Source organism: Hyposmocoma kahamanoa, unplaced genomic scaffold, assembly GCF_003589595.1.
Source record: "Hyposmocoma kahamanoa isolate Upper Pololo Valley unplaced genomic scaffold, ASM358959v1 220, whole genome shotgun sequence".
In the NCBI taxonomy this organism is placed as follows: Eukaryota; Metazoa; Arthropoda; class Insecta; order Lepidoptera; family Cosmopterigidae; genus Hyposmocoma; species Hyposmocoma kahamanoa.
Window position 1 is genome coordinate 399890 of NW_020653740.1, and position 27586 is coordinate 427475.

Consider the following 27586-nt stretch of genomic DNA (forward strand, 5'->3'; position numbering starts at 1 on the left):
TCGAATATTACTTATTTGACAATAATTGTTTCGGACGGATGTCGGACGGAGATCGAGAGTAGATCCCCTGATTGCTTAAAACTTTTTTTAGTAATAGTTGTTATAAATGCAATGTTTATTGATGGTTCTGTTAATAGAAATTATATAATTAGAAATGTAATTTTATGTGATTCTAGTGATTGTGATCATTGTTTTAATGTGATAGTAATTTAACATAAAATCTGCTACCAAAGTTATGCGTAGAGGCATGTTATATACAAATTAGCTTTTATGTTTTCGGTTGTGTAAAATACATGTTAACTATTATTTTAGGTAAACAAATTGTAAATATTATGACCAAACTGTCGCATATTATTTATTTTGGAATGAACGGCATAAATCGTAATTATTTTAAAAAATTAAGCTCGGTCTACTCAGTGGCGGTACAGCGGGAAAAGCGGTCCGAGGGCGGAATTACGGGAATGCGTACCGGGACTTTGCACCAGCAGCATTTTCAACAAAGAGTTTAAAGAATAGACCACATCGCTGTCGAATAATAATCAAGACAATTTTCTGCTTTTATAAGCGTTACGGAAGTAACACAAAATCGGTTGAATTCATATTGGAACTTAATAAAAACACAGTTGTAAAAATATACAACGTCAAAGACCCGCTGCTGCCGCTCTATGTTGACGGTTGCATAGAACTCAATGGAATACAAAATGAACTCCTACATTATAAAAAACCCCGCATCCGGATCGCCCTTGCGGCCGAATATGTGTGGCCAGAGCAATGCCTACTGTTTGCTTAATATTAGTGTAATTAGTTCCAGTGTTGTTAAATAGCTTTATTAGCAGGGTACTTCAATGTTGTAATGTCATTATATGTTGTAAATCAAGTATTCTTAAATCTTTGTAAAATTATGTACTTAATATATTTTTCTGTAATTTTATGCTTGTGTTCAGGGATTTTCGGGGTATTTTTTATTTTACATCTAAATATGTTTTCATCAATGAAACTATGGTCTTTAGTAAAATTATAATATAAATGTTCCGGCATTGACAGTATTTTTAGTACAATTAAGTTTTGCGTATACAAAAAAAAAAACTTGTCTTTAAAAGGACAATAAATCTAGAACAGTATTTTGGGCTTAAAGCAAAACATAAATCTGTACTTTTCTTGGAAAAATGTATAAAGTTGTCAGCCTGTTGCAGTGCACTGCATACACTGTGCACATATGCAGTTACGAAACTGACATTTGTGTAGTGTGTTTGTAAATTACTGTAGGTGGTTTAATGATTTAGTATGTAGCACATCTGCAAAATAGGCAAGTTGCTTAAGAAATGTTATATATATATCATACAGTGTACAGAATGTGAAAAATTGGAAAGGCCCACGGCCATATTTGTTGTCCATATAAAGTATATGTTAATTATTATTCAAATTAAAATGCTAACATAATAAACCAATTGTTCAATAAGCTACACCTTTATTTTATTTCAGTCCTCCTCATTTTCTAAATTAATATGGCTTCCAAATTTTCCATAGAGATGTGCTTTCAGCTCGCTCATCTGAGATTTAAGGTCTTCACACTTTGCTTCTAATTCACTTATTTCACCTTCCTTTTTTGACTTTGCTTCATCCAAAGATACCTGAAAGTAAGTGTAAATGTTTATAATATTCTAGCACAAGCAATATTCATGCCAACATTCTTGGCACACCTTAAAGGCTCAATATCATCCATTTAATCAATAAGTGATTTAGTAGCAGTAGAGCTCCTTGTGAAAGAGTTCATCCAGGAAAGTACTGCCACCTTACTTATTTCTGCCGCCCAAGCAGTAATATGAGCATTACTGGTGAAATTACAGGCACATGGGACTTGCCAATTAATGTCTCACAGTGTCGGGTGCAGTGGCAGTGCCCCTCTGCCAGCAAAGCAAAGCTCAAGTGATACTGCAACTGTTATGTATGGACAGGCATGTCGCCTACAACAAGGCACACAACTTGTTCATCCAGTCACTTAGTTATTATGAAAAGCCCTAGTCTTAATAATTTTATGGTGTAAATGCCTTGTTTCTTGAAGAAATTAAAAATGTCTATAATATATCCACCTCAATCTTGGTAAGTAGAAATGTGGATTTTAGTAGAGAACAAAAACTTAACTAATATAATACAGGGATAGGGGTGGGATAACTATTTTCATTAGGAACAAAAAAAAAACAAAAAAACAGCAGGCCAGAATTGAAAAATGCATTCTTTTTAATGTTTTTAGATTACTGTGTGGTGTTGTTATTTTGTGTGTATGTTAACATATATTTTGCATGTCAATATTGTACGCCAGTATATAGAAAATATATTTTGACAACCTCATGTCAAAATATACAGGGTGTAATTGTTAAATGTGCCCAAGCGAGTATTCCATAAATGTAAGAGATTTGTATGAAAACTTTTATTAAATTTGACCAACTTCTGCTGTCTTGATTTTTTTCATTGTATGGGGATGATAAAAATGTATTTTATAATATTTATTATACATATAATTTAATTTTATTGCTCATCAACTCAGCTTCAGTTCAGAGTTGATGACCAATAAAAAAAATTTCATGTTTTATCCATTTTTGTGGACAACTCACACTTGACCAAATAATTGACTATGCCATTATATTTTTATTCAATTATAAGATAGTTTTATTACTTTATTTATAGCACTTTTGTTATCTGTAAACTTATTGTTACCTCTTAAATGGTCAACTAAAGCCTGCCTATGAATGTCATATTAAATGTATGGTAGTGTTTAATGTTAAAATTTTGGATATTTCTAGTTTTATTTTAAAAAGTTATTGATGTCGATTTACTCATTAGGTAACATACTTTCTACTCTTATATTTATGGAATAATCGCCTGGGCACACTGAATGATTTTATACCCTGTATATCCTAGGGCCATACACTTTTACTGTTGGCAAGCCGGAGTTGGCTCGCAGGCCGTATTTGCACAACACTGGTATAGGACATAATAATATTGCTAGAGTAAAATAATTATGATGTATGAATAATATTACAACAGAAGTGTTAAATAAGCATCAGCGTACTTACCAAAGTATCTTCTAAACTCAGTGATATAAATACTTCTCCAACGAGGTAAGGTATCTTCTCAGTGTCGTCTGCGAGGGTCAGTTCCTCTACGGCTTCCTCTAGATTTTTCATATCGTTCTGTTTCACTTTTAACTCGTCTTTAAGATCATCTACTTTGGCGTTCAACCGAGCAAATTTGTTTATTTTCTGTTGATCTTCGTAGGAAATGTGAACATCCGAGTCCTGGAAACCCAAATATCCAAATTCTAGTCAAAAACTGATACATATGCGGAATTAAGTAGGTGTAACCTATCTGTGCTATGCTATGGCAAAACGACTTACCGGTTGAAATGTACCTTTTCCGGAACTGGCCATTCTCTTTTATTAATTTGTAAATGATTAACTAAGTGTATTATAGTTAATAAAATAATAAGAGAAATCCGTACAAGATAAATATAATAGGTTAAATGTATATATTTTTGGTACTGTTTTTTCCATTGGAGAAGGCAAAGGCACTAATGCGACATACAGCCAAGACTGAGAATATTTTTTTTTATTAAGGCTTTTGGCTAGGATACAAGTTTTTTGAGCCAGGCCTTCATTTAGTTTTCGGGATCCTCCATATATGTTTTCTATTGTGTTTTTAATAATAATAACATTCTAGAATGGCAAAAACAACTTTGGGTTTTTTAAATAGTCTGAATAGTATTTTAAGCGGCGGGAGTTATTATTTATGTTTTCAATTTCATTTAAATCACTTTGTTCATTTGCTAATAGAAGAAGTTGCATTTTAAACACGGCTTAGTAGGTATATTATCTTCTTGTATGTTTCCATGCTATTTACCTTTTATTCTACGTTGTCTTAAATTTTAAATCTTTTAGCTTCCTTTTACTTCGAATTCCCACCATTTTTTTATCTTTATTTTTATGTCCACTCGTAGCTAGTGCTTATGCGGCTTATGTTTCACGTAACTACGTGACAAAAGTCGGTAGATAATAAAATGTCGATAAATTATTAAAGGTAATTGACATAATTTTCATTTAATCCATGAAGTGAATCTTATTTAGTTAAATATTTCGATATTAAAAAAAAAAAATTGTATTTTCATAGAAAGATGCCTATAGTTTTTGAGTAATTTTGGATTCTATAGAACCAAGAATCTTTATCGTCACGTTATTCCTACGATTACACTGTAATCATTTCTGTATAAATTGATGTAAGAAATGTGAAAATTGGGCCAATGTTGGTACAACACTAATATCAAATCGAGCAAAGCAAATTGTCTTAGGATTGCCTTGTATTTTGCCGCTGGCCCGCTACAGTTCGAACCATACACTGTACGATCTTACATAACAATTCCGATCACAAACACTGTATAATAAATCGAGATTAGAAAGACCTTACATATTCGCCAATGAATCTCTCGTAAAAATTATGTTTTAATTAAATCTTTGATAAGTTTATAAAGTTGAGAGTACACAAACACTAGTCTTTCATTTTTGATGCCTTGGCAACACATTAATTAGCATGTTGTGTGTACTTGAAACATCAGACGACTATAAAGTACCTAGTGGGTAATAGTGAATAACTGCCACTATTTTGAAACTTTTGAAGAGCTATTTAAATTTAAATAGCTTAGTTAGGTAACCAAATGTAACAGATCATTCTTAGGATTTCAACTGTTGGTTATTTATACTAAATGTAGCATAGTTGATTTCCCGAACAAAGTATGTCCGATCGACCACACATTTTGTATGGAGATATGAAATTGCAAAAAATAAATATTGATGTGTGTGTGTGTGTGTGTGTGTGTGTGATTGATGAAATATTGATGGACCTTCTTGTCGCATCCTTTAAATTATAAGTACTGTTTTTAGGCAGGGTAAGCACACACTACGGATCTAGTCGCCTTTTGTATACTTATTCTATTCTTATCAGTCCTTTAATACACAATATAATAGTGTTAAAATTTTTAATTAGGTATCAAAAACGCTTTATTTCAATAGGTACCTAAACAAATTACACTTGAAATCATCTATCATTTGTAACCGTGTCCTAGGTAGACGTAAACAGAAAGAGCTGAACGGTCCAATTTCATAGATATTTGTTATAATAAATAGGTAACTTATTTTTTAACAAAAAAAGGGGAGTTATAAGTTTTAAGTCTTTGTCAACACACACAGTTGCATGTCAAGGTGTTTAAGGATCATCTGCTTTATTCTAGTAGTGATCTCAACCATATAATGTGTCGGGGATTTTCCATGGTTTTAATTTTAGTTTTTTTAGAGTTTTTGTTTCACAGTAGTTCTTGTCATACGGAACAATGTTATTTTATAAACATTTTTGGGGAAAAGGTCTTTAAAACAATCTTAAATATTGCGTAAAGAGATACGAAAAGGAATTTAGGTTTGTTATTTGGTCAAATTTACCTTAAGTATAAACCTGTCTATTGACTTTAACGCCATGGTGAATGTTTGTTACCATAGGTAGAAATTTTAGACATCTTTTAAGAGTACATACTACAATCACTCATCTTCAACCACATCCAAGTGACTGCCGTGGTCGCTTTGGCCCCACCACAGCTGCGCCTACGCCGCCGCCACCGCCGCCGCGCGCGCCGTCCGCCACCGATGCTACTACCGCGCTAGCGCTACCATTCACTCGCACACTTCTACTTCGATCGTCAAACAAAGCGCGCGCTGCACTGATTTAACATTAACTTTTATTTTGTGAAGAATTAATTGTGATGGAGAAGGAGCACCAACCGGACTCCATGGCGACCATCACCATGAAACCCGAGTACCCACCATCCGAAGTGTACAGCACGTCGGAACCACCACCGGTATGACACCGTTACTCATTTTACTGTAATGTTAGATAAAACACGAACACACGGACCACCTACATGTATGTTTTTACGTGAAACTGAAGTGCATAATTTGTTTATATGACAAAGAACAGACTGACCTTAACTACATACACCGTTCCGACATTTGTGTTTCATACTTGGCATTGGATTTATCGGTTTAGTATGCCTTCTTTTTGTGCGTAACAAAGTTGAGTATATTCTTGTCAAGTTTTCGTGTTATAGGAAACAGTTTGCATTGTTTGAATGATAGTGTGGTAGTGGTCGTGAAAATAAAACTAAGAATTTGAGTAAACGGCTAAGTGCGTTTGACTGCGGGAAAGTGCCTTTCTCTTAGGCTGTCCCCGCTGCGGCCGAGCGGCGCAACGCTGTCGCTTAACTGCCTGTTTGTAAACACAAGTATAACCCGCGGCTTTGTGGTTAAAACTTACCATGATTTCATGTTTCGCCAAGACGTGAGTGCAAAAAACTCGGTCCAAATAAATAGATTTTAAATTCTCTATCACAATCATCACCTATATGTTCATGTCGCAGCATAAGGTAGACTACTGATACAGTCTTATAGGTAGTCACTTTATTATTAAATACAAAGGTGATATTGTATAATGTTATAATATTTTAAAGATGATTAGAGATTTATAATAATTAATTATTAAATAATAGTATTCGTTTCGGTAGGAACGTGGTAATTACTTTAGTTTTAGTAATATGTTACAAGGCTGATAAATGTACCTACCAGATCGTTCATTCAATCGTGACACGTATCTACTTATTGTCGGCGACCTTGTAAAGTAGCGAAATAACGTTTAAAATTACAATTACATTTAATACAGTAGGTACACCGCATCGTAAGTTTACAGATTACCAGGTTAATTATTTTTTCCTATAGTATTTATACAGGCAGTTTCGGACGAGCTTAAAATAAATAGTAATATGGGTTTTTGCTTATGTAAACATTAATGTATAGTTACCTGTATGAAAAATACGGTTTACTTTCATCTTCTCTTCATTTCCATTCTTTAGAATAATAACTCTATCTACATTGAAAAAAAATAATTCTTAAAAATTTGTGCAAAAAATCGTGTATACAAATTTCTAAGATCATAAAAAAGTAGAGGAAAACATGATGTCTGTTGGTTTTAATATATCTAACTGGTTTTTGTAGAACTCTTAAGTAGATGTAATGTCCTTAACAACGGTTGGTTTATTTATTTACCATTCAATTACCTGGCTTGTGGAGTACGACAATCTTCAGAGCTACTTAGTGAATAGAACTGGGTTATATTCTGATTATAGATGTACCGACTAGCTAGACCCTTTGCCCAATGGTGGACTATTTTTTTTCAGTCTATAAACATCGACTTTGAGACCATGTGAATGTATTATACAATTTTCAATTTCTATAGTGGTATATTTTGTACTGTAGTAAGAGGGGGTGTAGAGTGTGGTAGAGGTTGGCTCAGCTACCTGGTGCCCTCTTACTACGTCCAGGAACCACACGGCTTACTCCGGTGAAGATAAGTTGATTTATTGTACAGAAGCTTACAATACAAGTGTGTCCAACAAAAGGGATACGTCCCGTTGGATGCGAGACCGCGACAAATCCCGGTGGGTGCGAATCTTACAAAAAGACATGGGTGCTCTGAGGTGTTGTTGTAACTTGTCCCGAAAGATGGGCGCGAGTTCGAAACGCTTCCTCAGTAATGAGGATAACCGTAGAAATGCAATCGTTGAATCGGTCAATAATAACTTAGATAAGTACAATAATAAATCAGATCAATTTCATACAAAGTACTAGTCACAGGTCGTTAAATTAGGGAAAATCTTAACGTCGAGATTCAGAAGTTGCGTTTTCTATGCCAATGCCATCTAGTGGTAAACATCGGTACTGTTCTAACTAATGTTGCTAAAGTTATTGTGTTACAGTACTAAATATTTAGGTACATAATACATGAATTTAGTAATTAGCTTATTTAAATTATATATTTAAGTAGTTAGGTGTTGTGATTGATACGCTAGATTGTAATTAAAGATTTCCTTAAATTGATGATTATCCATAACATAACTATATACATTGAATATTATACAATAGAACTTTAACATGTTCTCTGTTTCTTCTTTAATGTTCTCTATTCATTTTTGATTATTAGGTTAAAACTATGAATCGCTTTCTTCATTTTCAAAGTCATCCAGGCTGATTTCTCTTGAGTATTCCTCATCTGTTCCCCATTTTCCTTAGCTAGTCTTTCACATTTCTCATACAGGTGTACAAATGAAAAAGATAGCTTACACTAAAAAAGTGCTATAAGGAAATAATGTTTACGTTGAACATTAAAATAAGTAGGGTTTTTTCCTAGAACAAAGGAGATGCGTAGGTACTTGTCTCAACAGTCCGTGGGATTTTCATTGTTCTATTGTTCCTGGTCATTTATTATCATAACCACTAGCACTTATCACGCTAATTCATATACAAATCTACCTTTATGTGTATGCATTTGCTAACCCCGTAATATTTTATTGCTAATTCACTCATTTTCAAGGGTAAGATGCTGTTAACAAATGATCACATCTGTTTTATTTCTAAAATACTTATATTTACAAATATCGAATTATATCATTGATATTTTTTGTTTTATGCATTGTTTTGACAAATAAAGGCATTACGAATAATAGATAGACTACAAATATTTATTGTACACAAAGGACAAGCATTCGATATCCAATAGACAATTAGACAATGACGACAATAAACAAAAAAATTATGATTCAATAAGAGACCTTATTGTTTGGTAACAATTTCTGCTTATTAATGTAGGTGACAATATATATACACATATAGAAACAGAAACAATAAACATTTCGTGTTTGTAATACCGTACATTTAATTTTAGACATCGCGAATGTGACTTATCTATGCACATAAGACTTGAATATAGTGGTTAATTAATAGTAGCTAGTTTAATAAAAGAAAAATAACAAAGTAGAAGTTGGAGTAGTGGACTTTATAATGATAACACCGAGTCACACGTAGTGAACTGAGTGAAATCGTTATTGGTCACTTAACTAAATGGACACAATAGCACTTGCGTCACGTCCCAGCCGACTACTGACTGTAGGTAATAGCCAGAGGTACTAGAAATGTCCACCAACTACCTGCAGAAAAATATTATAGCTGTTTACTTAAAAACTTCACAACCAAGCAACAAGTGACGATGTCACGGTAAATGATGCTATTGAAAAATACGTTGACTTATGTAACTATAGGCGAATTATACGTAGTATAATTAAAGCGTACTACCTTGTGACAAGAACCAAATTTGATGATTTGCATATACGAGTACAATCGTTAAAATCTTATTTAAAGTGTGATGATACAGATATGAATAAATACACGTTAGTTACTTAATTTTTTGCCTATAAAACCCGTCTAACCTGTCTTCTTAAGACGTTTTTAAATATCACCAACCACAAATATCAACTTTTAGAAAAAGGGGGATTACCTAAGCCTCGATCACTCCTTCGAATGATTATAACTAAAGTTATCTCTAACAACGACAATACCTTGTCCCCTGACCATAATCGAACTCCTCTTACGTCACTCCTGTGAATGGGTGAGTAGCCCTACTTGTCAACGGCTGCTGAACGGGGAACTACTCTTCTGAAAAAATATTATGGCGGACTGAATCAATGGGTTAAAGGTTAAGTGTTAACAACGACTGAGCAAGGCCAAAGTAAATGTACTTACAGCTTATTAATTTGTTACAAAACACCAAGTAGCTATCAAAGCAAAACAGCCAATAGCAAAACGCTACAATTATCTATAAAAAGTATATAAAAAATCAGTGCGTGAATCATTTATTTCTATAACTGGTTATATACTAGATGTTATATATATGTTTGTATAGCAAAGTGACAATACGATAGTGTTATAAAGTTATTGTATCAAATATGCGTTACTAAACTTTAATCCATTGTTCATTTATTTCACACGATTTGAAGAATCGAAATCGTGATCCTATTTGTTGCAACTCTCGATTGGATTACTCTTTGTATTGTTCGAAGTTACCATGTGTGTAATACTTAAATGTCGCGTTGTTACTTCCACATGACAAGTATATGGTGCGTGAGCTACCTACTACTTACATTTTGTAAACAAAGCGGTTATTCACAAATTCTGTGGTTGCTAGCTACGCGGCATGCATGACAATTTGATAATTTATTTTTAAAACATTAAAAAAGAACAAACAAAGTAATCTTCTGTGTTCCATATAATTAAGTATAATCGGCAAAAGTATCAAAACAGAAACCTTTATGTATTGGGTATTATACCTTTATGTTTTACATGTTTTTTTTGGGAGCCTCATACGATAGATCTACTGGTGTGAGGCAACTTTTCAGTCTGCAATTCACGTAGATAAACTTGAATAGGTTTTATTTACAATACAATGATTATGATTTTACTTACATTTAAAAGGACACAGGGTCAAAAGTTCACTTATAATTACCTACTTCTGAGCCTTCTCTCTCATTCTCAAATCTGAGGCGCCATATTCAAAATTACCATGGATCTGTATGAGAAGTATCACATGGCCTTTACGAGAAACTGAGGTCATAATATTTTCCTATACGACAAAGCGGTGCGCGTATTTAAGTGTTGAAATCGGACACACGTCCAAGTTAAATTATTGAGTTTTGTAAACAGATTCTAATTAGAAATCGTTATCAACACGACGACGCCTGAGTATTTGCCAAGAATTTTTTAGTAATGAATGAACTAAGTATCTAGTTACTTTCGTAGTGGGAAAATATGCTACACATTCTTACCAGAAATTGACATTTGGTGTATAAATCGATGGCTTTCTAGAATAGAGGCGTAACTCAAAATCAACCTAATACATCAGGAAAATGATTTGAAAACAACTGAATCACATTTAACTTACAAAGCCGACACTTGCCATATTCACTTTTCACGATTCATATGGTCCATCTTGTTATATGTTTATTTTAATAAATAAAAAGCGGTTTTATTCACAATAAAATTTTGCACATTGTAAATGCAGCTGTGTTACAAAGACTAAATATTATGGCTTGAGTTACTATTGTTGAAAGCAGCGATATGTATACATAAAATTTACTAAGTATACCTTTTATGTATAGTTCCAGTACCTCAGTGGCCTAGCGATTTACATTGTGTTTGCTGGGTGAAGAGTCGGGCTTGAAGGTCGTTCAAGTTAGAAATCCGTTACTCTGGTACTCGTAATATAATGTAGGGAATTTTCGAGTTTGAGACCAGGTAATTGGTGTAGTGGACTGGTACGTCGAGACAAACTCATTCTATCAAGAAGTTATATTCATAAGTATAATAAGTGAAGCTTCAATTGTTGTGCACTCTGAGTTACTTTTTATACAGGGTGTAATCGTTAAGTGTGCCCAAGCGATTATTCCGTAAATATACGAGATATTAAACACCTTTAAACTGATGTCGAAAGCACGTTACCTAAAGAGTAAAACGACTTCAATAACCGTTAAAAAATAAAACTTGATATATTAAAAATTTTAACGTTACACGGTTCCGTATATTATATATGACATTTTAAAAATGCGTTAAGTACCTAGTTCGAACAACTGCTTTGCGTACAAAATTTTGTACTTACCTTGTTAAAAATAAACATCAATTTGTTTTTATTCAATTAAAACACGGTTTTATTACTTTATTTATAATACTTTCGTTATCTGTAAAGTTATGGTCTATCCAAACATATCCGGACCGTGCCCGGGACGTGGACGGGCCGTGCTCCGTCAGGGGCTCAAAAAAATATCATTGCGTATATTTTGTATGAACTCGTTCACACATGTCTGTGTCCGGGCCGGGGCCGGGACGGGCCCGCAGTTCATACAAACTAGCACGCCCCGGCGCCACGTCTCGGGCACGGCCTTGACGTGTGTGGATGGTCCTTAACTGTTACCTTTTAGTAAAGTAGGTCAACTAAAGCCTCTCTTCGAATGTAATATTAAATTAAAAGTATGGTCAATTCATAGTGGACCAAAAATGTTGTTGGCTTAGACGCTTGCCAGGTGGTTTTGAATGGGAGAAAGGGAAGAAATTTAACCTGTGGGATTTTTGTGAACGTATATTGTAACGATTTGTATGACAACAAATGAGTATCAAAAACAAAATGTCAAAACGAATACAAATTCAAAAGGAATAAAATTTGCAAAATGTATCAAAAAGTATATATGCTTGTGCACTAATGTTTTTTTGGATCATAGACTTTGAAAAGTCCTTGATTTATTATATGAAAGGATTAATTTAAAATTAACCCTTTAAAATTTGAGAGGATTAATTTAAACGCTTATTTAATTATTTTCGCAGAATATATGTCAATCTGCGAAAATCAGTAGTTTAATGTAATTTTTTCTTTAAAATCTCTACTTTGGTCACGTAAATCTCTCTAGATTGAAAGGTATTGCACTAAATCGTGTTAAATTTGGCGTGCTAGTAGGTACTACAGGTATGTAGCTATAAAGCAATGCATTTTTGAGATTATTCCCAAAGGGTAATATGATTTTAGACCTAGATTGTTTTTAATTATCGAATGATAATTCAAAATTGTCAAATAATTAGTAATGAAAAAATGTACTATTAAATAGCATACCTACTAGAGATTTGATATTGATAAAAACTACCTTGAGACAAATGATAGCATAGACAAAAAAATGTGATATTACAATCTCAACATCTTCAGAAATGAACACTATGTGAACTAGGTAATAAAGAAGAAAATTTAGATTTTTACCTTAAAAACAAATTGAACATATTTAATATTTAACTTTATTAATGAAATAAAACACATATATAATTAAGATTTAGAGTTTGTTAAAGAAAAATATTTTTTTATGGGTGACTAATGATCAAAATCACACTGCGAAAAGAAATGAAATCTGTTTATTAACAATAACATCAAAATGACTGAAATGAATGAAAAAATTGTGTTTTATTTTTTATGACACCAAGGGACGGGCCGTGCAAGTCGTGCGCCTGGTGGTCAGTGACACGCCTGTCCATAGTAGCATAGCAGTCGCAATGCTACTCAGAGCTTTAAATCGGAGGGGCACCGCGCCCATCATCCTGAGACTTAAGCTGAGAAGTCCCATGTGCTTGTAATTTCACCAATTTTGTCTGAATATTGAAGTCTTACGACACTATTGATGACCTCGTTGCCCCATGGTTTACACTGCGGTTGCCGGATGAGGAGATAGGACAATTTGGGGAAACTTTCTGTGTTGGTTCTGGTTTAGGTGTTCTGGATAGTGCCTCGGAGTGAATTCTGTTTCTGTGATACTCATAGTACAGGAAATTCCTTACTTTGACATCAGGTAATAGGTGTGGTCATCTAGTACGTCATTATTAGGTACTATTCGACGTGTTTGTTTGTGCTAGTTTAGACATACGTAGGTATTATTAAAAATGTCACCGCTTTTCTTAATCTCCCTCGTTTTGGATGTGGCTTGACACCGAGAAACGGATAATTCTTTCGTTGATGCCATCACGTACATCTTATTATTCTTGATATCCTTGCTGCCACTATTCTGTAGAAAATGATAGAGTACAGTATAGATTTTACTATCTTCTTTGTGCCAAATCTTACGTCACAAAATCACACAGTCTTTTGAAGTCATATCGTAGATGGTGAAATTGTACACCGACACGCTTAATGCTTTTTTATAAAACACTATACTTTCATTATTTATGCATAAATCAATTATAGCGTTTTGTATTTTTTAACGCATTTTATTGAGCTTCTATTTTGCATTCCGTACGATTTTTACGAAATAAACACTTCTCTTTCACGTTAGTTAAAATTTTCATTCCACCTTGACTTGGCTTGTTTAGATCCTAAGATAACAATGGTCCGTCATGGAACGTGACTTAGATCCTAAGGTAGCAATAGTCCACCATAGAACATGAAAGATTTGAACACAGCGGTAAATAGAAAAAGTCAGTTTTGGTTTGTTGAAACAGTCAAATAAAAAGGTCTCATGTTGTATTTATTCCATAACAACGAGGAATATACAAAACTAAATAACAGTCATATTTTGTTATACCTATACTATGTATTTACGACCTCAGTGGCACAACGGTTTATGCCACAGGTACCCAACATTTTGACTCGCCGGCCACTTACGCAAGATAAATAAATTTCAACGCCCATCACCACAAAAAATGATTGAAAACACGTATTTTTTATATTAACTTATCACAAAAAAATCACAAGTTAAAAAAACATTATATATTTGTAATGTAGTTTAAATTCAGGTTTTTTTAATTGCGGTAGTGTCAACGCCCCCAATTGCTTCCGAAGCCCCTACCCCCAAGGACTCTTAAGCGCCCACTGGGAACTGGGATATTTTGGAAAACTATGGTTTATACTGTGGGCGCTGGATGAGGAGGTCCCGGGTCCGATTCCTGGTAGGACCAAATTGGGAAATTATTTGTTTCTAAATTGGTTCAGGGTCTGGGTGTTCCAGTAAGTGCCCAAGAGTGAATTCCCTTGCTCTGGTACTCATTATCATTATATCATGACCACGCAATTAGTGTGGTTGTCTGGCACATTGCCTATTAGTAATTTTTTGAATAGTCGAGGTCCATGCAGCTTTTTAATTTGATAAAACTAGAGGGCATGATGATTAAAATAATGTTCGCGTTTCAAAAATTGAGTACGATGGTACTTACTTTTTCCTTAATGGCGGCCACTAGGCTTGGGCCAGTGTCCCTTAGAGCATTTAGGACGGGAGGTGCTATTAGCGTCATTTCTTGAACAAAATTTTCTGCCACTTTTTGAGGGGCGGGGATTTTTACTACAAGCAAACAGGTGCACCTAAATGCAAAATTGAATTGTGTTACTATGGTCTCACACAACCAAAAGTCTACAACACTAGCTTATTTTTACAAATACACAGATAAAACACACATTCATGTCATGTCCGTGCACAGAATAGGCCTATAAAAATTATCGACGTGACGGTATCGATATGTATTACGTACAGGTTAATCATGTATACGAAAAATGTAATTCCACCCTTGGCTAGACTGGACGTAGTGAATTTCTTTTTCCAATTTTGTGTGTAGTGTAACAGTGGTATTGTTTTACTTGTATTTGCCATAGGAGATTACCCATTGACTTACCAATAAATGGATGACAATAAATACAATCCAAAGTCTAATCCAAAAACCGCGAAAAAATTTCCGGTGTTTTTTTTTCAGTTTATGGCTTTCGCGGTCAGCGTTGGAGCCAATGACAAGCATGGCCGGAGTTAACCTCTACAAACGTAGTGACATGTATAGAAATACTTAAAAAACTAAAACATTTAATTTAAACTGTAAAGTCATTGCAGTATTGCTTAATTTTGTTTGCCACAATTTAAAGGCCCAAATTTTATCCATATTCAGCTTCTACTGGAAATGCACCATATTTAGCTTCTAGTGAAAATTACTTGAACAGAAGAGTGATTGAGCTACTCTTAATGTCAATATTAATTAATTTTATAGTATTATGTTGAATTTTGTATGAATTCACTTCAAGTAATAAGAGTTGTGCAGATATATAGGTACATAGAAATATTGTAAATGTGAAAATAACTGTGTCTCTCTGTTGGTTGTTATGACGTGCTTTAAGAAATGTATCGATGTTTCGAATTTCAAGATTCCAATTAGACGTAAACTCAAAGTTTCATAATCTCGAAAACCGATTTATAACAAAACCGTTATGTTTTCAGGGTATTTTGGTTGCTTATTACAAAGAAAAGATTAAGTTAGTATGTTTTGTAATATTCCTAAAATAACCTAAAAAAGTACATTCTGATTACAAAAATTCGGGCAAACGAATACAACAATATTTTGTTAGTTATTCACTGCTAACATTTAATAAAAAGTCATTTAATAAATAAGATTAACATTAAATTAACTCTATAGTTTCTTTGTTCTAAATCTAAATATTTCAATCGCTTGTGGTTCGAAAACTGAAATTGACGACACGGGTCCCTTTGTGTCTTTTGCGCATGTCTTGTGTAGGATAAGTACAGTTAGCTATTTGGTTATTTTTTATTGCTTTTGTAATTTATGTGTATTGTATGTATGTACTCGTATATGTACTTTTTATTGTTATTTTTTTCTTACATCATGATTTATGATGATTTATATTAAAAAATTACAATTTCTTTTCATTATTTATAAGTTATTACATTATTATTTAATATACAATACGACAGAGGAATAAATTTGAATAAACTTCGTTACACAATCTGCGTTACATAATAATAAAAATAGGAACTAAAAGAGCGCGTCGCTTCTCTATAACGAAAAAACAGCGTCCATGAAGTACTGCATTTTGTGTCTATAGTTGCCTGTTAGTAAATAGGGAACTTCATAGGCATGCTTATGTCAAATCTTCGAATGTTTTCAAATATTTTTACGTGATCGATAAATTGAATCAAAATAAAAAATCATTGTGAAAAGAATGTCATAAAATAGAAAATGAGCATTTGATGTAAAAAATAGGCTAATATATGGAATGTAATTCCACCCTTGGCTAGACTGGATAAGCAGAGATTTTTGCGAGTTTGTATAGCACAAGACGACATGTTTCGTGGAGTACTTGACGCGGTGTATTCGATAATCGAAATGAAAAAACATCTATTTGAAAGTACTGTTTATTGTGCGATAGTTGTTTTGTGCTATACCTTGATAGAGGGGATTGCCTATCGATGGCGCCTCCAGTCCTATATGCTCTAAGCAGTGTCCGTATTGAAGTTTTTTACTTACTTACAACAAAAATGACAGAAATTACAGCCAGACGACATACTGAACGTAAATAAATAGGCATTAAGAGGCTTTAAAAAAAAGAATATACATAGGTTTAGGGATTCACCCCATCTGCGTCGAGTACAAATAAAATTATTTCGTCACGAGAATAGTTAGATTTTTTTGTGTGTTTCTTCATGGGAAATAACAAAGGTTCCGAAAAACAAATGACATTGCGACGAACTAAGGCCAATTGTAAAACTAACTAAACTGCGTTGTAATGAGTTACTGAACAATAAACACAGAATGTACAGTCAAGAGCACGTCAAGTACGTACGCACGTAAGCGGCATAGAGTTGGATTTAAGTTTTAAGTGTCAAGCTTGACGTGCTCTTGTCCATGCACCTATAAAATTAATGAAGAACTTTGTTCGAATCACAATTTTGCGGAAAAAAACTATACTTCCGAATAATATAATAAGCTTCCGAAAAAATACTAAGTTGCCGATCTATGTCCATGTTGTCATATGATAGAGCACTTTAAGAAACAACAAAGTTTTTGAAATATATAAGATCATATATCTATATATTAGTTTATTGGTTCACTTACAGTTATTATAATGTAATATACTGTAAATTAAATTTGGAGATCTTATCTAAATTGCATAACTACTTATGAGTGAACACAGCTTGCAAACACAACATAATTGTACATTAAGTTGAATTTAAAAACAGCAACTTATTTTTTTTTTAAATAATGCAAACAAAAACAATGAAAACAAGTGAACAAGGGCCTCGAACAGTATTAAACTACATGTGGCAAAATTGGTGATTTATGACAAAAATGGCTAACAATAGTTTGCCGTAAAATATAAATTAAGTTTGTAGAGTAGTATTACGTCAGCAAGATCATTCGGAACTCCCTGTATTTCGGTTGTTTCCGTATTTATATTTGCACAAAAGTTTTCGGTAGCTTAGTAAATAACGCAGTAGGTAATATTCATATTTTAAATAAGCTAATTTTTAATTTATTTTCGGAGCGTTTATTACTACCTTTTCTTTACCAAGAGGTTTATGTTAGCATTGTTTTAGCTACATTATCTTATATTTGTTACATATTTGAACTAGGTAGTGCCTAGATAGCCCTAGATATATGTGTCATTACTAGTCAGTCGACGAAATTCCTTTAATGGTATGAAAGTGGTAATCTAAGCCGGCTGACCTGATGATAAACGTAATTATGTATTATTACGCACGTATTTCGCTCCTTTGATCACATAACATTATATCAGACATAAAATAAAAACTGTCTTTACATATCGCACTGCTATTACAATAGTGTTGCAATTCAAATATGTAAAAAAAATCAAGATTATACTATTGCTGAATGTAAAATTAGATTCTCTACACGTCAATAAGACCCTCGTTCATATATAATAATAAACAACTAAAAGATCTCCGCTTAACTCAACATGAGTCAAACTTTTTGTGAGCTAGTTCTGGGAAAAACAGTCCTTACGCAAAATATGAAGTTATTTTTTCTCTTTTATTTTCGAATTGGCAAGTAGGAGATTGATTACATGTCTGTAAAAAAACTTTAACCTATGCGTATATTTCAAAATTTTTTCACGGGAAGTGAGTATAGTGAGAATGGTAAGTATTCGTTTTTCATCGATTCTGAAAGAATACACTTTTTGAGCTAATACACTGTTGTATTAACAGTGCGATATGTAATGTGTGCATTACAGTGTTTGGGTTTTGAATAGTAAGGGTGCTAATGAAATCAAAGGCATAAGGGACTTGTCAACTCACGTCTCAGAGTGACGGGTACAGCAGCAGTGTCCCTTAAATCTGGTTCGTCCCGTCACTTGGTATTATACAAAAAAACGTTTTTTAACTGACTTCAAAAAAAGGAGGACGGTCCCAATTCGATTGTATGTTTTATTTTGTTTGCATGTTACGCGGTAACTCATTTGTGAACCGATTTCGATGTGTCTTTTTTTGTTGGAAAGAGGGTAATCCTATCAGTAGTGGTCCCATTTGTATTTGAACAAAATATTCCACCAAGGCCAGCAAACTAGGGGTTCAATGACTTTTGAGGTCGGCTTCTTTAGTGCTCTGTACTGATCTTCTTTATGATACCAAGTGACGGGACAACAACTCGTGCGCTTGGTGATAAGCGACACGCCTGTCCATAGCAGTTGCAGTGCCATCCAAGGCTTCAGCTCACAGGGCATCACAAAGACCTTAATTAATTAATAACGTGATTTCACCAGCAACCTTACCCTTCAAAACCGGAACACAGTAATGCTGACATTGCTGCTTGGCGGTAGAAATAGGTAAGGTGGCAATACTTCCCTGGACGAACTCATTCTTTCACAAGGAGCTCTACTACAATGAATTATATTAAATTATCAACATTCGATAGAACATAGTAAATGTCCACTACTTACAGTAAAATTATTATGAAATCGCTAACTTAAAATTCCAGTTCTTTATCTTCAATTCGCTGCTTTTCAAGAATAGTGACCTAATTAAAAATAGTTCCTTTTACGATTTGTCAATTTGACCCGTAACACTTGTTTCTGATTTTAACCCTTTTCCTGATGAATTAGATAGATCTTTTGCCATCGAATGGTTAAAACGCGAAGAAATGTTTGAAGAAAGTGCGTGTATAGTAAGATATTACTGTGAATATTATAATTAGACATTTTTGTCGAAACTGTACTGCACACGTCAAGAGATTTTATTGGTACAGAAAAGTGGATATCAAATTCCGCTTTTACCAACCAGTGATAGTGTGGTAGGGAAGAGTGGAAAAAAAATCCACTTGTCCCCATTAGGGGGGACAGCTGGCAGCTTAGTAGAATAGATCATTTACAAATCTAGCAAGGCATTTTTTGCGCTATACTTAGTTGCTATTATGCCGCTTAGCATTTCGCACAAGATGATGGATTTCTCAAAGACAACCATTGGACTTTCACTGTACCCCCGCTTCACTTTGCCGCCTCTTTGCACTTCGGCGGTAGGCGCTATTATGCAACGCTGCGTCCGTGCAACCAATTCAGAAGTTGTTAGTAAACCACTGTTCCATTAACCCAACCACGCTAAGGAGTTTTCGCACTATGGTGCATGGTTATGGATACACAAGGTTCCTTAGTAACAGCAATAATTTCGGTTTGATAGTGGTGGCAACATTGTTAAGTTCAATATGTTGTATAGCAACACTATATATAGACACAATATTTATTTCTTTTGAATAGTATGCACGTTGCGTAACATAAAATGTTCCTCGTGTAATTGTAAGAAGAAAGTGTAAAATGAGTCGGGAAATTGTGTTCTACAGTAATGACTGCGTTAACTGGAAATGCTCCGATTTTAAACTGAGGGTCGGAAACTAATGGATTATAAATAATTTCTTAACAATCGATTAGGTTGGTTGGATCTGGACTATGACTGGTTATCTAAGCAATAGCGAGAGAATTGAAACGGACGGACTTTGCAGTTCCTATTAGATTACAGGGAGTTAATTCTATCTGTTTCTTCTATCTGATTGATAGAATAGAGAGAATAAGATAATATCTTTTAAATACCCTTAATTTGCGCACAAATTTTGTAAACTAATTTTATAAAGTTTTTATAACCACAAGGAAATTTCCAGTAGCATAAGAACTAGAGCCTAATGAAATTAAATTCGGAACTATACCCAAAATACCCAGAGAGGATCAATTTAGATATGTTCGTTTCTCAAATTGGTCCTACCTGGAATGAAACTCGGGATCTTCTAATATAGCACCCACAATGTTAGCCACTTAACCATCGAGGTCGTCGTCCAGTTTATGTTAAGAAGTATTTGTTAGACACTGACATCTCGATATATCTATGTTCTTATTCACACAGGCGTACAGACAGCGGGTTTCGTCGGCAGTTCAGATCGCAAAGATTGCCGCGCTGACGGTGGTGGCTTCCTCGTTTATTCTGGGCGCATTTATCCTGGCTTCCAGCTGGGTTGCGGCACGCGCCTCATGTCACCAACTCGAACAACTCGACGCCATGCTTGATAAGGAGCTCGCTCTTGAGAGCAGAGCTTATGGCAACGATGGATTATTAGCGGTGAGTAATAGTAATAAATTAACATTCAGCTTACCGGAGTAAGCAAAAAATTGTCACATTTCCATAAATAGAAAGCATGATTATCGAAGTTACAGTTACAGCCTTATTATATAATGAATATTATGTATTCATATTTCCAAGCGTACATGCTCAACAGATATAACTAGACCGTTTTCGTGATTATCTGTAGAATCTATTATTAACTATTAATAATAATATATCATAATTATTTACATAGTTAACCATAGTAATTATTTATCATGGATAACAATTGCAAATCATTATTAAGTGAAAATTTTCTGAAATTTACGTAGTTAAAGAATCGTAAAATTGGATTAATTATTTTTGTGAAAAAGTACTTCAGGTAGCCTACTGACCTATACTAATTTTCAGAGTTGCATTGGTTCTCCGTACAAACTTCCTATCACTCCCTATTTTAACCTCTTTAAGATTTATTTTGCGACAAAAAGTAGCCCCCTTCTCCTAGGTCCCTTTTATCTCTATATCAAAAGTCATCAAATTTGATTCTGCGATTTAGGCGTGAATATGGACCTTTGCATTTATAATATTAGTTTGGATTACTTTGGATAGTTTGGATAAAATAATAAAATTAAATAATTCTTAATATAAAGATTGGACACTAAGAAAAATTCCTTCGATCCGCCCGGATAAAATACCTAATAATGGACAAAAAATAATTGAATATTATGGTAGTACCTAAAACTTTGTGATATTCAATAAATTTTATATTACAATAAAATTATTTTATTTATTATTTATATGAGCCAACATACAACCAATGGCTATAGGACTCACGAATTGGTTATTGGCTTCATATCATTATAAGTAGATCTTGTTGAATCAGTTTTAGTTTGTATACTTACATATAGACTAAGAATTATTATGTACATTTCAGAGGAGAAAAAAGCTGATTCCAAGTTGTGTAAGTGAAACGTTGATTTGGAAATAGTCTCTTTCAAGAGTTCACATCAAAAGTTCGAAACACGTTGTGGAAATTAAGTGCCACAAAAAAAATGTAAAAAATACAAAGAGCATCTCGTGAGTCATTTGTATCGTCACGTTCTTCAACATTTTATATATTGTCAGTATAATGTGAGCTGTCTCAAGCCGGAGTTAAACACGGCAGCCTTGAAAGCGCAGCTTATTTGGTCTTTCATTGTTACCATGTTTATAATGTTGAGGAAAATTTATTGATCGTTATCGCGGAGAATTATGTTTAATTCACGTATTTTCGTGTTTGATTATGTAATGAGCGGCATAATTGAGCTTGAGATAGTCCGAGAGTTGTGGAGAATAGGTATAATGAATGCGCGCACACGGTCTTACAGTCCGAATGGAGATTTGGGACGTGGACGAGCCGTCGCGACCTGTTCACCTTGAATTTCACCGTAAAATGTTTCACAATGCAGCAATTTACCGCCATTTTCTGAACTCTTTAGCGGTTTAGCTTCATAGAAGACTATATAACTCGCATAATTTGAGTCTTTTTGGACTCATATAAATGTTAAGATTTAATCTATAAAAAATACATCAGACATTTCTCTTTTTAAGAAAGTTATTCCAACCTGAGTACAGCGTAGTTTTGAATAAGCATTGCTGTTAAAGTTCGTCATCTACAAATATATCCAATACAACAAATACATCCAAATTGTCAAATGTTAGTGTCCTTTCGAATAAATTGGACTATTCGTATTTGAATTTTGAATAAATTAATTTTGAATATAATAATAAAAATCTTTGAGACAATTGCATAAAGTACTAGTTTTTATAAAAAATCCGGTTTATGATTCAATAATTGTTAGCAGATTCCATCTATAAATTTGTTTATGAGGAGTAAATATCTACTAATACCTACCAAAACTCGCTATTCTTTGGTGGTTTTAAGATTTAAAATGTGTTTGTGCGATGCAATTGCAACATTGAAGCCGTCGAGGAGAACGGTAGAGCGAAGTCAGAGGTCACCGTTGGCATCACCCGGCGACTTCTTAAATAACGTCTGCTACCTAGAGTTGCGATTATTTCTATCTGTGGCGAAAGTGACCGGTCCACGAGTTCACTGACCCTGAGTTGCCGATGCACCTCTTTGTAAACGTGGAAATAGACTTACAAGTGCGTTTCGAATGTAACACTTGCCTGTTAACATTAATTTACCCGCTAAGTTTTACCGTATTCGTGCATACGTTTGACGCTTCCTATTTTGCTGACGTAATTAAATATTTGTAGAAAACAAGCGAATGATTAAAACTTTACTATAAGGCGACAACTACAAAGCACACTCTGTAGGCGGGGCCGATTTCTGATGGCAGATGAATATTCATGATGCGTGAAAACACTCCAATGCAAGCCCAAAATAAATAAACTCTGCGCACCAGTAACAGTTATTCGTGTATAGATTAATATTGCTTTCGACCACAGAGGTACCACTTTCTTTTCCTTCGACTTTATTGTTCGAACCGCACATCTCATACTTCGAGCATTGTTATGCTAAATGTGTGACTGTCTCTAGTTTCTGTCAAGTCTTGTTTTTGTAAACACGAAATGTTCCGGCGTTGGCTTACTTAATTTATATTTTTGAATAGCAGCTCTTTCAGTATGGAATTTCTAAGATAAAAGCGAGGTCATGTGAACTTTCTAATGAACCGTGTTAACTTCATTCATATGTTTATTATTGAAACCGGCGCACAAAGCAGATGACGAAGGATTGTTTTAACGGTGTGATGAATGTGAGGGCTTGCATAATAGCGACGGAATCATCCAGCAATGCAAATAAATAATAAGAGTACCCAACTCATAATATTTTTGGTGACCGGTGAATCGGAATGTAAACATTTAAGAGGCATGAATCCTTGAATCAGTCGCCGTGACCAATTGTATGAAAATTAACGCGTACTTGGCCTGGTAAGCATTACAATGATAACTTTTCATTCGGCGGATGGCTACCCAATCAATGGCTTTATTGTTTCACAAATACTATTTTAATGGCTTATTATTTGATGAAGCAATCCTTTTTTAATTGAATACAAGCAGAAAGCATTTCAAGAGGTTTAAATCAATAAGCATGTTGCTCTTAAGTCGTGTTGGTAAATGGCTCCAGGCGGTACCTATATTATTAAGAGTATGATCAAGTTCTTTTGTTACTTAAATATTGACCATTTTCATGATTTCAAGCCCAAAATGATGATGACGTACAAAATGCATAGTCATATACGTTGATAACATTAAATATATATGCTTCAATAACATTAAAATATGTTTATATACTCGAGTTCTAATGTAAAATTATTTTATAAATGTCGTTTGTTTTTCAATTTAAATCGATATTACTACGTCCGTACTGAGATGTTTGTTAGGACCGGAAGCAGGCGATTTTCCACACACGCGCACTGCAATCATTGCCGTGGCATCCGTTTGCCTACTGCTCTGTCATCGGGTAATTATTGCGTCCAATCTCCAGATCCTCGTTAATCCTGCGCGCTTCGTTGACTCTGACAGTTGCCCGCAACCTATCATCTTAATTTGCACGAATCATACATATGATGCAGCACTTGTGTCGGGCTGGCAGAAGTGTTGCATCCTAACTAAGATAACGAATAAACGTGATTTACCATTCTAATTAGTGACTATTTATATACCATTAATTTCTTAAGACAAATTAAGGATCATTTTTCACATAATAGTAGCATAGTCATAAACTATTGTTGATTGAGATGTTCAATATAAGTTATTTTGTTATATTAAAATGATACAAATATTTCAATGTCATTTTTCTGTTTTAATTTAATACGTTCTTAAGTAATATTTAAGCTACTTGGTTTAACACAGCTGACTTTATAAATGTATACTGCAACACTTTAACAGTATCCGTGGTTGTCTCTGTAATTCTTATATAACATAAAAATATTATTACTAACCATGGTACATAAAGATACATAACTGCCTCCGTGGCCGAACGGTTACAGTGTTGGACTACCACGCAGAGGTACCAGGTTCGATTCCCGGGCCGGGAGAAACATTTGTACAGCCTACATATATTTCTCTCGTGAGTTTGGAGTGTAATTTGTGGTAATCTATCCATGTCCATGGCCGCTGATACAGAGTTTCTCTATTGCGGAGCTATCAGTGCGCGCGCGTTATATTAGTAATTTGACTGTAATGGTAGAATTTATTTTTGTCAGTGTACGAAATTTAAGTTATTGTAGGTTTATGTGGTTAAGTTTCATACAGTCATCTCCAGAAGGAGCGGAATTAGATTATCGAGTATTACTTTCCACAGCAAATATACACGTATAAGTACATTACGCAATGAGAACTATTTTAGTTCCGCTTACTTTTCTTTATTCGATGGCGCGTTTTTTGTACTGCTTAAGTGGTGGTTGAGATAATCTGTTCTTGACAAACCGCTGCTAGTGGATTAAACTTCAACCTCCTGATCAGAGTTGATGGGTTTGTTTTGTTCCCATTGGGACATTGACAAAGGTTATTTTATGGCTCTTTCACCGCAGCGAGTCACATCAATCGTCGGACACATTCATGCGTATTGCGATTGCTCCTCACGTTGTTGGACTGCCGCTGGGGCATTGACCACCTCCATAGGCTCTCTTTACATAATAAACACAATAGCCGCTGTCGTTTAACTACGAGTCGTTTGCGGCTAGCATTGCAATCCCATGAATGACACATGTCGAAATACCAGTCGAAACCGACTTTGTTCTAAACATTTTAGAAATTCAGCATGGATTATCTGAAGTTGTGAGTTTTTACTAAGCAGCCTTGTTTTATCTAATAATTATAATAATACCTACTGTTAAGTTGCTGTTTGAAAGAGTGACCTCAAAAGTAAGGCATCTTAGGTTCTTCGTTAAGATTGAAGACGAACTAAAAACACTTATGTAAATGGGAGCAGACGCTGGTTGGAGTCCAGTCATATCGAAGGAATTTTTCCTTGTGTTCGATCTTTGTATCAATAAAACAAATTAGTACAGTACTTTCTAAAAAAAAAAATGAAATTATGATACGTAACAGGTATCATTTATGTAAATTCAAAGTTTTGGCGCAGATGGCGCTTTATTCGAGAGAAACTGTCTTCGGTAAATAGTTGGCACATAGAGATAATATTGTACTACAACATTTCTTGGAGCTCAGATTTCTAACATGTAGGTAATGTCGAATTGCCTAGATAGCTTTTTGAGTCTGTGGGATGTGTAATTTCCTCGTTATCACGCAATCATCTCCGAAAGGCAACAGCCGCTGTAAACGCTTTAAAGCGTTTCGTAAATCTAGTAAAAGTGTTGTGGGTGGAGTATACAATACGAATGCGACAATAGTGGTACGACGTAATCGCCGTTTTCTATCAGTCGCGGTCGCGAACACTTCGCGCTCGGCTGCCCCTGACGGCTGATGGTGATGGCTGTCGTTGACGCTTGATAGACACACATGCACACCATTTTTTCATAGCTTTCAATACTTTTACGATGTCAATTTCATTCAACATATAGAGAATTCGGCAAAAAAGGAAATTGCAACGGTATCTTTGGAATTTGTGGTTTACTTGTAATTTTTGGTATCACATTTTGATAGTACATCAAAATGTGTAAAACCAACGTAACGTAACGTCTATATGTAGTATTTATATAGTACCTAATACCGACTGGGACAATATGAACTATATTAACAAGCATAAAGAACAGCAAGCGTAAAATTTGCATTTTAGGGATTCTAAAACGAATAACTATTAAACAGGTACTGATTGAGATCAGTGATGAAATTGTTAGTGAAGTTTTTAGGTCAGGAAAATATATATGTTTGTTTATCGAGGTGATTTTTGTAGATTGTTATTGAAATATAGCCTTTTATTGCACTGATTTCCATAAAATAAAACAAATGTACACAATTTATTAATTTTATCTATATTGAATTATCATTTATTTATTCCCTATTACCTATATGTTGTCGAAATTTTATATATGCATATAATTACGACCACAACCTCTGGTCATCTTAACGAAAATCTCACGGTTCATATCTAAGCTGTTGTACAGAAGACAATACGTAAAATAGTCGCGCTAACTGCGCAAATAACCTTGCACTTTTCCTATAAATGTTTCTTTAAAAACGCTTTGCATGATTGTGTTTGCCACTAGCGGTGGTTATGCAGTGAGAACGTTGCAATTGACACGAACAATGAAGAACGTTAATGTCTGCTTAGGTACCTACCTACACATAGTGGTGTTACATAAAGTTACGTAATAGCTCGGCTACATGCAAAGGCATCCGCCATTTTGTGATGAGTTGCTAAGATGGTTTTTGCGCTAAAAGTGAGCGGCGATGTTAGCAATGGTTTCATCTCGTAATTTGTCGCAGAAACAACATTTTGTAAGGTTTCCTAAAATTGTGTTGAATGAGCAATCCACAAAAAGCGATTACGCGGAAAATTGCGCTTCACCTCTTGCGACTCCATTAGCATTTTTCGCTGTAGACATAGAAATAGACGAGAATTATATTTTTTTATTTCCCATATACCTTTTTACCTATTTGTTTTCATTAAATTATTTGTGATGTCTGCTTCTGAATAATTTAATCGTATTGGCTTTTGTATTTACATATATTGTATTGACAATCAAATTTGGAAGTATTCAACCATACGAATTTAAATGAAGCAAAATGGTTTAGTGACCAAAATTGATTTACCTTGAAAAATTAGATCGGTCTATATTTACAAGTATCATTCAAATT

General features: G+C 34.3%; 2 protein-coding genes across 3 annotated transcripts in view; one reads left to right on the forward strand and one right to left on the reverse strand.

Annotated features, from left to right (window-relative positions):
• Nucleotides 1-794: 794 nt before the first annotated feature.
• Nucleotides 795-3563, reverse strand: LOC113227936 (probable prefoldin subunit 4). Its single transcript, XM_026461039.1, has 3 exons — nt 3396-3563; nt 3075-3296; nt 795-1631 (listed from the first exon to the last, which is right to left on the reverse strand). Exons 1-3 carry the CDS (start codon nt 3426-3428, stop codon nt 1479-1481), a joined length of 408 nt encoding a protein of 135 aa, XP_026316824.1. The 5' UTR covers nt 3429-3563; the 3' UTR covers nt 795-1478.
• Nucleotides 3564-5737: 2174 nt separating this feature from the next.
• LOC113228067 overlaps nt 5738-27586 on the forward strand; it is a 67085-nt gene continuing 45236 nt past the window's right edge. For both annotated transcript variants that reach the window (XM_026461207.1, XM_026461208.1), the window contains exons 1-2: nt 5738-5896; nt 20621-20833. In XM_026461207.1, the coding sequence (XP_026316992.1) occupies nt 5801-5896; nt 20621-20833 (309 nt within the window). In that variant the 5' untranslated portion in view covers nt 5738-5800. The remainder of the gene's footprint in view (nt 5897-20620; nt 20834-27586) is intronic.